General features: G+C 47.1%; 1 protein-coding gene across 1 annotated transcript in view; it reads left to right on the forward strand.

Moving 5' to 3' along the window:
- Positions 1-14,070, forward strand: part of LOC135377727 (uncharacterized) — a 36,403-nt gene extending 22,333 nt beyond the window's left edge. Inside the window, exons 9-10 of the mRNA XM_064610359.1 lie at positions 11,161-11,424; positions 13,849-14,070. Coding sequence (XP_064466429.1) covers positions 11,161-11,424; positions 13,849-13,979 — 395 coding nt within the window. The 3' untranslated portion in view covers positions 13,980-14,070. The remainder of the gene's footprint in view (positions 1-11,160; positions 11,425-13,848) is intronic.
- Positions 14,071-15,103: the final 1,033 nt, after the last annotated feature.

Below are 15,103 nucleotides of genomic sequence, written 5' to 3' on the forward strand. Positions count from 1 at the left end.
TCCTTCCTGAAGTGACCAAGCTTCTTGCAGTAATAGCACTCTCTTGTCGAAGCCGCTGTCTTAGAACTCCGCTGGCCATGAGCTTGAAGCGCTGCTTCCGAGTCGTGTGTCGAACCTGCCGACTCCTGCTTCCGTTTAAATTCATCCACGAGCTTCCCTTTAACATATTCCAGAGTAAGGTCGTCATCTGGGCGCGCATCAAGGGCTGTGACGAGCGTCTCATAGGTCTCTTGAAGGCCGCTTAGAAGGAGGGCAGCCACTTGAAAATCTGTCGTTTCCTGCCCGATGCCCCTTAATCTATTTCTATTTCTATTTATTTCATTTCCAAAAATACAGAAATGAGGTCCAGGTACAAAAGGCGGAGCCTGACGAGGTACCTGGACCGACAAACAGGAATGCATACAGACAAACATAAACAGTCGGCGGATATCTGTGCGCCATTACAGTGTCTATTGCAACGTGATTATGCAGTAGTAACATCGATAACATTTTTTACATGTACAGTACAAGTACTCCACTGTTCGTGGATGTTCATCTCTCACCTAGATGGTACACACAAAAGAGAAAAAAGAAATACAGCGCTGTGCAAAGTGTCCTTTAGCCAAAGGCACACGCAACCATACTAAGGTTTACCATTTTAAAATAGCTTAATGTTATAATTGACATCTAAATATGAGCGGAAGAGTCCTCTGAACTGTGCCTGTGTGTACTCAGGCTTTACAAAATTTGCAAATTTGTTTAAAAATTGAGGCACTAGATAGGCCATGGATTGATACCCGTAGTTGGTTCGCACACATGGCGTTGTGTAATTCCTGAAGTGCCTTAGCCCATACGTCGTGGTTTTAGTTGTAAGGTTTATGCGATTTTCCTTAACTTCTTTATGAATATGAATTCCGAGTTTTAAAATGAACATTTGTTTAACAGTAAGAATGTGAGCGTCGGAAAAGAGGTCTGGAGAAGGAGTAAAGAAGTCGGCATTTGTTAGAAAACGTATTGCTCTTCTCTGGAGAATGTGTAATTTGCCTAGGTTATTTGCTGATGTGTTGCCCCATACTAACAGGCAGTAGGAGAGTTTGGAATGGACAAGTGCGTAATAAATATTGCTCATGAGCCACCTTGGCAGTGCTCTTCTAATGCGACTGATAGCACCGATTACCTTGGATAGTTGTTTTGTAAGGTGATCAACATGCGTATTCCATAATAAATTCTCGTGAAACCATACGCCGAGGAATTTTATCTCAGAAACCTGTTCTAAGGGAATCGCATTAATGCTTAGCGAGAACGTCGGGTCTGAGACCTTGTTGATAGATCGAAATATTATGAATTTCGCCTTGCTGACATTTGCCCTTAATCGATTTGCTGCTAGCCATCTGGAAAGGTGTTCTAGATAGCTGTTTATCAACGTGGCAAGGTGTGACAGGCTATGGTGGGAAAAAAAGATGTCAGTATCGTCGGCATACAAAATTATATCTGGTGTGTTAGGAATGGAGACGATGTCATTGATGTAAAGAAGGAATAAGAGTGGACCCAGAATGGATCCCTGGGGTACCCCGTACTTTATTAAAAGCTTATTAGATTCATAACCATGAAGCTTGACGTATTGGAAGCGCTCAGACAGATAGCTTTTTATTAATTCGTGAATCTTCCCGCGTAAACCATAGGAATAACATTTTCGCAGTAAAATATCATGCTGTATCGAGTCAAACGCCTTTCTTAGGTCTAGGAATATGCCTACAGTATACCGCTTATCTTCTATATTTTCCACAATCTGGTCTCTGATTGTCATTAATGCGGTTTCAGTGGATTTCCCTTTCTGAAATCCATATTGTGCGTTTGTTATTATGTTATGTTTCAAAACGAATCTGGTGAGTCTGTCATTTATTATTCTCTCCACCACTTTTGAAAAGAGTGGCAAAACGGATATTGGGCGGTAGTTATTGAGGTCATTTCCATCTCCTCCTTTGCAAATTAGTGTAACTTTGGCTATTTTTAATGCGTCAGGGAAGGTACCAGTTTCTAAAATATTATTACACAAGTAGCAGAGCTTGTCACTAATAAGTGGCAATATGTGCTTTATTGGCTTTACTTTAAGGTCGTCGACGCCAGCAGCCAGCGAATTATCTAATCCGCACAATATCCCCTCAATCTCGGCAACTGTAGCCGGATAAAGATAGACAGAACTCACAGGGAACGAGCCAAATATTATCACATATTATTATCTATTATATCAATTATTAAATATTATCATGAATATAATCGCTCCACCAATTCCAATGTGCGCCTGACGTACCCTTGCATATCTTCGTCCTTGTCCAGTTTGGATTGGTACAGTTTCCTTAGCAGGTATAGCTTGTTGCTGAGATTCGCCCTCTCGTGTACCTTCCGGAGCTCGTCCCACATCTGCTTTGCCGTCGAACAGTTGCAAACATGCACTATTTGGCTATCGTCGATGCTGAGACAGATGGTACTTTGGGCTTTACGATCTCCAGCAACCCACGAACTGGGAGGATTTTCGGGTGCAGCATCTGCAATGTATGTCCAGGTGTCTTCTCTGATCAGCAGCATTTTCATTTTAAACTTCCACGCCTGGTAGTTGCCATCCGACAGCTTCGCCACTGTGAACTTACTGGAGTCTCCCATGGCTTGACCCAGCAAACGAGACGGAGGCAACTAGTGGTGAAGAGCGCAGCCTGTATCATAACCTGTAGGAAGGAACGCAAAAACCAGGCAATGCCAGCGAATAAGACAGGTTTACTGTGCGGGTGGGCAGCGCAAAGTCAGCTAAGAACGGAGGCACGCGACAAAGTGCACGCACGCCCACAGTAGTTGTCGCTCTCTTCTAACAGATATAACGCCCTCTGCTAACAGAAGCCATCCTGTGAGTAGAAGGAATGTGAGGGACACCGAAGCTTTGAGGGAATGTAATATGATACGAGTCCAATAGATCTGAGGGTGAGGAAAAGTGAGACCATCCTGTGAGTCGAAGGAATGTTAGGGGCACTGAAGCTTTGAGGGGATGTGATGCGAGACCAATACATGTGACGGTTACGAGCAGTGGGCCATCCTGTGAGTGGAAGGAATGTGAGGGGATGTGATGTGAGACCAATACATGTGAGGGTGACGAGCAGTGATGCCAACAGTTGAAGGAATGTGAGGAACACCGAACCTTCGAGGGGATGTGATATGATGCGAGTCCCATACCTTTGAGGGTGAAGAGCGGTAAGGCAATCCTGTCAGTCGAAGGAATGTCCGGGGCGCTGAAGCTTTGAGGGGATGCAATGTCAGACCAATACATGTGAGGGTGACGAGCAGTGGGTCATCCTGTGAGTGGAAGAAACGTTAGGGGCACTGAAGCTTTGAGGGGATGCGATGTGAGACCAATACATGTGAGGGTCACGAGCAGTGAGGTCATCCTGCGAGTCGAAGGAATGTGAGGGACAGTGAAGCTTTGAAGGAATTTGATGAGACCAATACATGTGAGAGTCACGAGCAGTGATGGCAACAGTCGCAGGAATGTGAGGGGCACTGAGGCTTTGAGGGGATATGATATGATGCGCGTCTCATACCGGATTGAAGAGCAGTGAGGCCACCCTGTGAGTCGAAGGAATGTTAGGAGCACCGAAGCTTTCAGGCGATGCGATGTGAGACCAATACATGTGAGGGTGATGAGCAGTGATGCCAACAGTCGAAGGAATGTGAGAGACACTGAAGATTTGAGGCGATGTGATATGATGCGAGTCCAATACATTTGAGGGTGACGAGCAGTGGATAATTCTGTGAGTGGAAGGAATGTGAGCGGATGTGATGTGAGACTAATACATATGAAAGAGTATAGCATTGAAGCCATCCTGTGAGTCGAAGGAATGTGAAGGACACGGAAGCTTTGAGGGGATGTGATATGATGTGAGTCCAATACATTTGAGGGTGAAGAGCAGTGAGGCTATCCTATGAGTCGAAGGAATGTGAGGGGCACCGAAGCTTTCAAGGGATGTGATATGATGCGAGTCTAATACATGTGAGGGTGATGTACAGTGAGGCCATCGTGTGAGGAGAAGGAAAGTGAGGGGCACTGAAGCTTTGAGGGGATGTGATGTGAGACCAATACATGTGACGGTTACGAGCAGTGGGCCATCTTGTGAGTGGAAGGAATGTGAGGGGATGTGATGTGACACCAATACATGTGAGGGAGAAGAGCATTGAAGCCATCCTGTGAGTCGAAGGAATGTGAGGGACGCTGAAGCTTTGAGGGAATTTTATGTGAGACCAATACATGTGAGGGTGAAGAGCAGTGGTGCCAACAGTCGAACGAATGTGAGGGACACCGAACCTTTGATGCGAGTCCCATGCCTTTGAGGGTGAAAAGCAGTGAGGCCATCCTATGAGTCGAAGGAATGCGATGGGCACTGAAGCTTTGAGGGGATGTGATATGATGCGACTCCAATACATGTGAGGATGACGAGCAGTGGGTAATCCTGTGACTGGAAGGAATGTGAGGGACACTGAAGCTTTTAGGGGATGTGATATGATGGGAGCCCAATGCATTTGAGGGTGAAGAGCAGTGAGGCCATTCTGTGAGTTGAAGGAATGTGAGGGGTACCGAGGCTTTAAAGGGATGTGATATGATGTGAGTCCAATACATTTGAGAATGAAGAGCAGTGCAGCCATCCTGTGAGTCGAAGGAAGGTGAGGGACACTGAAGCTTTTTGGGGATGTGATATGATGAGAGTCCAGTACATGTGACGATGACGAACAATGGGTCAATTGTGAGTGGAAGGTATGTCAGGGGATGTGATGTGAGACAAATACATGTGAGGGAGTAGAGCAGTGAAGCCACCCTGTGAGTCCAAGGAATGTTAGGGGCACTGAAGCTTACAGGGGATGCGATGTGAGACCAATACATGTGAGGGTGACGAGCAGTGAGGTCATCCTGTGAGTCGAAGGAATGTGAGGGACACTGAAGCTTTGAGGAAATTTGATGAGACCAATACATGTGAGGGTCACGAGCAGTGATGCTAACAGTCGCAGGAATGTGAGGGGCACTGAGGCTTTGAGGGGATATGATATGATGCGAGTTTCATACCAGGTTGAAGAGGAGTGATGCCACCCTGTGAGTCGAAGGAATGTTAGGAGCACCGAAGCTTTCAGGCAATGCGATGTGAGACCAATACATGTGAGGATAATGAGTAGTGATGCCAACAGTCGAAGGAATGTGAGAGACACTGAAGATTTGAGGCGATATGATGTAATGCGACTCCAATACATTTGAGGGTGAATGGCAGTGAGCCATTCTATGAGTTTAAGGAATGTGAGGGACGCTGAATCTTTGAAGGGATGTGATATGGTGCAAGTCCAATGCATTTGATGGTGAAGAGTAGTGAGGGCATCCTGTGAGTGGAAGGAATGTGAGGGGATGCGATGTGAGACCAATACATGTGAGGGAGAAGAGCACTGAAGCCATCCTGTGAGTCGAACGAATGTTAGGGACACTGAAGCTTGGAGGGGTCGTGATATGATGCGAGTCCAATACAGTTGAGGATGAAGGGCAGTGAGGCCATCCTGTGAGTCGAAGGAACATGAGGGGCACCGAAGTTTCCAGGGAATGCGATGTGAGACCAATACATGTACAGTGAACCCTCTTTATTATGACCATGGTTGTTCCCGAAAAATTTGGTCATAATGCGGAATTGTCATATTAACGGGGGGGATTGCAGATGTTTCACTGCATTGTTCCCCAGGAGTATGGTCGTAAAGCGCGTATGTCAGATTATCGGGGGTCCTATTAACGAGGGTTCACTGTAGGGGTGATGAGCAGTGATTCCAACAGTCGAAGGAATGTGAGAGACACTGAAGCTTTGAGAGGATGTGATATGATGCGAGTCCAATACATTTGAGGGTGACGAGCAGTGGATAATTCTGTGAGTGGAAGGAATGTGAGCGGATGTGATGTGAGACTAATACATATGAAAGAGTATAGCATTGAAGCCATCCTGTGAGTCGAAGGAATGTGAGGGGCACTGAGGCTTTGAGGGGATATGATATGATGCGAGTCTCATACCAGGTTGAAGAGCAGTGATGCCACCCTGTGAGTCGAAGGAATGTTAGGAGCACCGAAGCTTTCAGGCAATGCGATGTGAGACCAATACATGTGAGGATAATGAGTAGTGATGCCAACAGTCGAAGGAATGTGAGAGACACTGAAGATTTGAGGCGATGTGATGTAATGCGACTCCAATACATTTGAGGGTGAATGGCAGTGAGCCATTCTGTGAGTTTAAGGAATGTGAGGGACGCTGAATCTTTGAAGGGATGTGATATGGTGCAAGTCCAATGCATTTGATGGTGAAGAGCAGTGAGGGCATCCTGTGAGTGGAAGGAATGTGAGGGGATGCGATGTGAGACCAATACATGTGAGGGAGAAGAGCACTGAAGCCATCCTGTGAGTCGAACGAATGTGAGGGACACTGAAGCTTTGAGGGGTCGTGATATGATGCGAGTCCAATACAGTTGAGGATGAAGGGCAGTGAGGCCATCCTGTGAGTCGAAGGAACATGAGGGGCACCGAAGTTTCCAGGGAATGCGATGTGAGACCAATACATGTACAGTGAACCCTCTTTATTATGACCATGGTCGTTCCCGAAAAATTTGGTCATAATGCGGAATTGTCATATTAACGGGGGGGATTGCAGATGTTTCACTGCATTGTTCCCCAGGAGTATGGTCGTAAAGCGCGTATGTCAGATTATCGGGGGTCATATTAACGAGGGTTCACTGTAGGGGTGATGAGCAGTGATTCCAACAGTCGAAGGAATGTGAGAGACACTGAAGCTTTGAGAGGATGTGATATGATGCGAGTCCAATACATTTGAGGGTGAATGGCAGTGAGGCCATTCTGTGAGTTGAAGGAATGTGAGGGACACTGAATCTTTGAAGGGATGTGATACGGTGCGAGTCCAATGCATTTGAGGGTGGAGAGCAGTGAGAGCATCCTGTGAGTGGAAGGAATGTGAGGGGATGCGATGTGAGACCAATACATGTGAGGGAGAAGAGCAGTGAAGCCATCCTGTGAGTCGAAGGAATGTGGGGGACACTGAAGCTTTGAGAAGACGTGATATGATGCGAGTCCAATACGTTTGAGGATGAAGGGCAGTGAAGCCATCTTGCGAGTCGAAGGAACATGAGGGGCACCGAAGCTTCCAGGGGATGTGATGTGAGACCAATACATATGAGGGAGAAGAGCAGTGAAGCCATCCTGTGGGTCGAAGGAATGTGAGGGACACTGAATCTTTGAAGGGATGTGATACGGTGCGAGTCCAATGCATTTGAGGGTGGAGAGCAGTGAGAGCATCCTGTGAGTGGAAGGAATGTGAGGGGATGCGATGTGAGACCAATACATGTGAGGGAGAAGAGCAGTGAAGCCATCCTGTGAGTCGAAGGAATGTGGGGGACACTGAAGCTTTGAGAAGACGTGATATGATGCGAGTCCAATACGTTTGAGGATGAAGGGCAGTGAAGCCATCTTGCGAGTCGAAGGAACATGAGGGGCACCGAAGCTTCCAGGGGATGTGATGTGAGACCAATACATATGAGGGAGAAGAGCAGTGAAGCCATCCTGTGGGTCGAAGGAATGTGAGGGACACTGAAGCTTTGAGGGGATGTGATATGATGCGAGTTCAATAAATATGAGAGTGAAGAGCAGCAGTAAGTCGAAGGAATGTGAGGGGCACTGAAGCTTTGAGGGGATATGATACGATGCGAGCCCCATATCTTTGAATGTGAAGAGCAGTGAGGCCATCCTGCGAGTCGGAGGAATGTTAAGGGCACTGGAGCTTTGAGTCGATGCGATCTGAGACCAATGCATGTGAGGGTGACGAGCTGTGGGGCCATCCTGCGAGCCGAAGGAATGTGAAGGGCACTGAAGCTTTGAGGGAATGTGGTGTGAGACCAATACATGTGAAGGTGAAGAGCAGCGAGGCTATATTGTAAGTGGAAGGAATGTGAGGGGCACTGAAGCTTTGAGGGGATGTGATGTGAGACCAATACATGTGAGGGTGACGAGTGAGGCCATCCTGTGAGTCGAAGGAATGTGAGGGACACTGAAGCTTCGAGGGGATGTGATGTGAGATCAATACATGTGAGGGTCACAGCAGCGAGGTCATCTTGTGAGTCGAAGGAATTTGAAAGGCACTGAAGCTTTGAGGGGACGTGATATGATGCAGGGGGAATACATTTGAGCGTGAGGAGCAGTGAGGCCATCCAGTGAGTCGAAGAAATGTGAGGGGCACAGAAGCGTTGAGGGGATGTGATATGATGCGAATCTAATACATGTGAGGGTGATGTAAAGTGAGGCCATCGTGTGAGGAGAAGGAAAGTGAGGGGCACTGAAGGAAATGTGATTTGATGCGAGTCGAATAGGGTGAGGAGCAGTGAGGCCATCCTGTGAGTCGAAGGAATGTGAGGGGCACGGAAGCGTTGAGAGGATGTGGTGGAGACCAATACATGTGAGGGTGCCGAACAGTGAGGCTATCCTGCGAGGAGAAGGAATGTGAGAGGCATTGAAGCTTTGAGGGGATGTGATGCGAGTGGAATACATTTGAGAAGGAGGAGCGGTGAGGCCATCCTGTGAGTCGAAGGAATGTGAGGAGCAGTGACGCCATGAGAGGTTACGAGGTAATGAGTTGAAGGGCTGGGAGTGAGGCAGCTTAAGAAGGGCTTTGAAAGTGGGGGTGTAAGAGGCTCCTCATGGCGACATTCGAGAGCCAATGAAAGGTTTCGTGTATGAGGTGAAGTGAACCGAGTTGCTTGAAAGGTAAGTTTCGTGAGGCGAATGTGTGTGGTAGAGCACTGCACGGGCTCCGGCTTACGCGAAAGCCCGAGCCCGGCTTGGACGGGGGCGGATCAGGTAAACCCTTCTTTATGCTGGCCTGGGCTGGGCTTGGGTTTGACCATTATGTGCTCAGGCCGGGTCGTGGCCCGTGCATTGAAGGGCCCAGGAGCATGTTTTACCCCACTGTTAGTTAACCACGGTTGACTTTTACAGCCCGTTGCACTGTGTTGGGCTGGGTAGCCTATAAATTTCTCCGGCTCGAGCTGTGCCTGTGCCGGGAAGCCTAGAAATTCTCCTGGCTTGGGCCGGGCCCGGGCCAGGTATGGAGCCGTCGGGCTGTGCTCGGGCGGGTAAATCAAAGGAAGGCCGGGCCTGGGCCTAAGAATACGGCCCGTGCAGTGCTCTAGTGTGTGAAGTCGCACTGAAACGGTGAGTGCAAGTATCCGATTTTATGTGTGCTTTCTCTGCCGGTGTGATCCGAGTGAAAACTTCATATGTGCGAATAAACATTGAAGGCTTTGCACAGCGATGCGGTAGCGTGGTACGGTGCTCATAGAGCACCCAGATCTGGCCACTCTGCCCCATAGCAGTGTGACGACACTATTAAAAACAGTCACTCGTTTGGAAATGTGCACGAAAGAAGAGAAACGTGCTGTCATAATACTTCTCTCCGCTGAAGATATGAAACCACTAGAAATTTTCCGTCGGATGACAAGGCAGTACGGTTCACCATGATGCATGAGAGGCAGCGTACGAGTGGGCTAACAAGTTAAAGAATTTCTTAAAGTAGTACGGCGGACGTCCGCAGTCCAGACTAGGTGCACGGAATCATTAATCAGGAGAATATTTGTGTCACTGAGGGGATTATATATGTGCGAATTACCGTGGTAGAAATCTCCAACATGCATCAGATGAGCGTTGGCTCGGCCTACATCATTCATCATTCGTGAGGAGCTAAGTATCGGAAGGTGTCCGCAAGATGGGTACCCGCCAAGTGACACCCAAACTGCGAGAACGGCGAGTGGACGCTTGTGAGGAGTCGCTACGGTGTTACGAGCCCGAAGGAGATCATCATGGGTTCATCATTAGCCGTCACAGGCAATGCGGTCAAGCGAAGAATGGCAAAGAATGGCATGACTCCCCGTCACCGTGACTAAAGAAATTTCGGACGTGACCGCCGGCTGGGATACTGATGCTCACTTTGTCCTGAGATCATCAGGGCACCATACTTGAGCCCTACTCAGATTCATTTGCAGTTTTCATTGGAATTACCCTCGTACTGTGGCCATGATACGCTGAGCGCCCGCGAAAGAACGAAGCTACCTGCTTCAACTAAACTAGTTGAAATAAACTTCCTAATTCTACTGGGTTATAATTAGGGTCCCTCGTTTTCGGCGGTTATATTTTCGAAATTCGGCGTGAAAAAGTTGAATTTTCGGGAAACCAAGAAACGTTTTTAATTTTCGAAAATTTGGATTATGGCTGACATGGCGACAATAGTCGAAAAAAAATGGGGGGGGGGGCAGCTATACTTTCTCACACCGCGATACACACCTCGAAATTGATTCTGTTGTTTCAGATTGTCATGTACATACGGGGGGAGGGGGGGGGGGGGGCTCGCCGCACCACATTGTTTTCCACATCGTTACCTAACCCTGATTTCCTGACGAGACACAATGTCCTTAGATTGTCACAAAGCAGCCAATGGCAATGCTTATTATACTGAAGGTTCCTTTCCGTTTCAGAGTCCCATTTGTCGCGAACAACGTCATAGGAATACTGTCCGGCATTTTGTGTTATCTGACACGCCGATGCACTCCAAAAGAGCCACTGCCTTTTCATCAAAATCTGGTTTCAGCCTCCTTCGCATCTAACCAAGCCCACCAATAAGGACTGCCGCCACTGCTTCCATTATACTTTTGTCGAGTCTAGCTTCCTGCAACAGAGTTCGACTCAACTCGTACCTGGCCTCTTTCTTGGCGCCCCCGCTCTAGCCAGCTAGACCTTCCAGGGAGCCCGGGCCGCTGGAACCTTCTCGCGGCGGATAAGGCTCGTTTTCGCCGAATGCATGAAAAAGTTGCCGGCGCACGGTTATCGGCGGTTTTTGGAAAATACAGGAAGCGAGAATAATTGCTTCAAAAAGCTTCACTAAACTGCTTTAAATTGAAATGAATAACCACAGAAGGCTAATTAACAAGTTAAAACGTTGATAATTCATAATTGGGGGTTTTCGTCGCGGGAAAGTTGAAACGTAATGCAGGTTTGTGAAACAATCAATCAGGTTAAAAAGGTTGCGCACGAATGGGAGTGTTAACTGCAGTTTTTTTCTGGTATAGGAGACATCGGTCACTTCGACGATGACGGCAATGTGACTGTCGTGGAACGTATTAAGGACTTGATCCGGTGCATCGACGTGCACGTAGTGCCTGCTGAGCTGGAAGAGGTCCTCCTCTCGCATCCGAGTGTTGCGGAAGCCGTCGTGGTCGGAGTGCCTCATCTAGAATTCGGCGAAGCTCCCAAGGCATTCGTCATTCCGGCTGTGACAATATCACCTGAAGTAGAGGACTCCCTCACCCAAGAACTTTTGCTATATGTTTCTGGTAACGACCATTTTTACAATCCTTTTATAACATGCTATCTCAATTTCGTAGACGAAATGCGAACGGTGTCATCGGGACTACCGTTTCATACACCATTGATTACAGTGGGAGTTACACAGCGGTGGTCAAAAGTCTTCCAACAACGAAGTCGCGATGTCGTCCAGTTCAACCAAGGGCGTTTATGTTTATTCGCTCGGAGGCGTTCTTTCATACTTCCATCATTTATATCAGGACCGCATCGCGGTTCACAGCATCGGGTCCAAGGTCCCTGACAGGTTGACACGTTGCAAGCTTGGTGGCACTACGTGCATGTTCAATGGTAATTGGTTTCAATAATCATTGAGGACTGCCCATGTGACAGGGGTATTACATTGTTCACATAGAGCTTCACATCCAACTCAACGACAAGCGTGCTCTCGGCTCCGCAAATGAATACTATACGGAAGAGCGAATCCAGAATTTTTCTTAAGGGAGGAGGGTTCCGGCCTTGGACAGCATGCTACATACACTACCCAAGGTTGATTGAAGCACTATGTGACGACAACAATTGAGGGGGGGGGGGGCAAGACATCCGACCCCCCCATCCCTGGATCCCCATTTTTATTATGCGCATACAACGAGTCCGTGCTAACTATGGAGAGAAATTTGTAAAAGAGAGAAATGACTTTTCAATTACAATAGATGCCCATATATAGTAAGTCAAGTGGACCACCTTATGGCCGCACTAACACACTCCCAGGGCATTGTCTCATTAATTTTGACCAGAGCCGTAGCGACGAGGGTGCGAGAGGGGCAGCCGCCACCGCCAGAGAGGGCGCCGAACGGCAAGCCCTGGCAGGTCGGTTGGACAGTATAAAGTAGGAATGAAGAGAATTCGAATTTACGGTCTCGGCAGTGTAAATGGGCGTTGTATTTTCTTTGTTTACAAGGCTTCTGACAGCAGTGAGGGAGGGCGCTTCAGATTTGCCCCCTTTGGGGGACACCCATTGCAGTCTTCTCCGTACTTATACAGTCATGTATCGATTATCTGGACACCTCGGGAGTCTTACTTGGGGCGTGTGTCAATGAGGGACACAGTGCACTGTTTTCAACCTGTCGTCTGTAAAGCTCTGCTGCGTCGTTAGCCGGTCACAAGTGTGATCTTTGCAAGGCATATATTAACGCATTGTGTACACGCCTATCCTTGCAATAGAATATCATATATCAAAGGTTGCATGGATGTCGTATGGTACGCTTTTGTTTCGTTTCGGGGCGTCATGTGCTTAGGGATCACCCACGGAACGCACGGTCAAAGAAGTTGTATGGTACACTCTAAGAAAAAAGGAGAATTTTACTCCTTTTGGGGACTAAATGCATTGCCACAAAAAATAGTCCCTTTCGGGAGTCAACGCACGGGAGTAAATGAACGTCACAGAGTGGAGACTGAATTTCACGTTCTGTTGTAAGAGTCCCATGTACGCAATTCATGTGCATGCATGAAAATACTTTGAATCAAACCGTCAACCGCGATATATTGAGTGATATAAAATCTTGCGAAGATACATAGGGCACAATTTGCGAAGAAAGAAGCGTTAACTGTTTCTTCCTCTGTGAGTGGAAAACTTCGAAGTTGGCTGAGTTCTATACAGCCTTGTGGCATCAAATTGACCAAGAGCACATATTTACGTAGACTGTTGCATTCGGAAGACCATTCGCGAAGTTCAGCGACAATTTGCAGTCCTGGGGAGTAAACGTCGGGGTTAGGGGTGCTAAAATGGGGAGTAATTGCTGTCTAGGGGACTAAAAGCTGCAATTACTCCCCATTTTACTCCTTTTTCTCTTAGAGTGTACGAAGGGAAGGGAATCTCGGAGCGTGCCCACCAGGACCAAAATGTAGACGCCGGCCCTGATTCCGTGATACTTTGATTTTTCTTTCGTTTGTGCAAGTTAAACCTTTTCCTCGCCGCAGGGATCAGCCGCTTTCTCCCTCGCTTTTAAGGGCAAAGGAGAAAGCGCGTTTCTGGGCGTACGTATCTGCCTTTGTTTCCGGTGCCATTTATTTCACGCTGTTATATTGGCTCGATCTTTTGTTTCTGAAACGGCAACGGGATCAGCGCACCAAAAGGAGCAGAGGTATAATTGCGCTGAACTTTTATCTTTAATGGTTACAAAGTTAATTATCAAAATTCATAAGAGCAGCGACACATGGGATTGCGAATACGGCCATAAGGTGGCCCATACGTATGTAGACGAGATTTTGCGAAAATCATGTGTTAACGTAATGTGAAGATAAGTGGTAACAGAGATGCTCAGAAACGTCTTCATTGACAGTGCACGTAAGTGAAGTGAAGAATCTGTGCTTTTGCATGCCCTTCCGATATCATCCCGGAGCTCCTATGAATTACAACATGGGCAAACTATACAGCAGAACTGTATGAATTTCAGAGCAAGTGGAATACCCAAAGCAACTACATGGAGGTTTAGAATTTGTGAGTCAACTTCCCAAGTCTTCAGCTGGACAATATCTACGGCGTGAACTCAAAGCGGAGCAAATCAGAAAACATCCTATACCATAAGTACCTGTGCAAAGGACAAGCACTTCAACATCCAAAAGGTTACGAGTGAATGGATCAGTAAATAAATGTACGATGGTTAAATCCAAATGCAGTCCTGCTCTTTTACATGCTACATTCCTTTTGCTCATTACATCTCTTTTGCATGCACTATTTCCCAAGGGAATGTGCAGATGTGTGCACAATCCTTCGGGTGTGCAGAACTCCTGGTATCAATGTGCGCATCAGGTGAGTGCATCGAGTAGTAACAATCTTTTGCTCATTACATCTTTCACATGCGCTATTTCCCAAGGGAATGTGCAGATATGTGCACAATCCTTCGGGCGTGCAGAATTCCTGGTATCAATGTGCGCATCAGCTGAATATGCATTGAGTAGTAACAATCTTTTGCTCATTACATCTCTTTCGCATGCGCTATTTCCCAAGGGAATGTGCAGATGTGTGCACAATCCTTCGGGTGTGCAGAACTCCTGGTATCAATGTGCGCATCAGCTGAATATGCATCGAGTAGTAACAATCTTTTGCTCATTACATCTCTTTTGCATGCCCTATTTCCCAAGGGAATGTGCAGATGTGTGCACAATCCTTTGGGTGTGCAGAACTCCTGGTATCAATGTGCCCATCAGCTGAATATGCATCGAGTAGTAATAATCTTTTGCTCATTACATCTCTTTTGCATGCGCTATTTCCCAAGGGAATGTGCAGATGTGTGCACAATCCTTCGGGTGTGCAGAACTCCTGGTATCAATGTGCGCATCAGCTGAATATGCATCGAGTAGTAACAATCTTTTGCTCATTACATCTCTTTTGCATGCGCTATTTCCCAAGGGAATGTGCAGAACTGCTGGTATCAATGTGCGCATCAGCTGAATGCATCGAGTAGTAACATCTTTTGCTCATTACATCTCTTTGGCATGCACTATTTCCCAAGGGAATGTGCAGATGTGTTCAAATCCTTCGGGTGTGCAGAACTCCTTGTATCAATGTGCGCATCAGCTGAATATGCATCGAGTAGTAACAATCTTTTGCTCATTACATCTCTTTTGCATGCCCTATTTCCCAAGGGAATGTGCAGAACTGCTGGTATCAATGTGCGCATCAGCTGAATATGCATCGAGTAGTAACAA

The sequence above is a fragment of the Ornithodoros turicata genome, chromosome 1, assembly GCF_037126465.1.
Source record: "Ornithodoros turicata isolate Travis chromosome 1, ASM3712646v1, whole genome shotgun sequence".
Lineage (NCBI taxonomy): Eukaryota > Metazoa > Arthropoda > Arachnida > Ixodida > Argasidae > Ornithodoros > Ornithodoros turicata.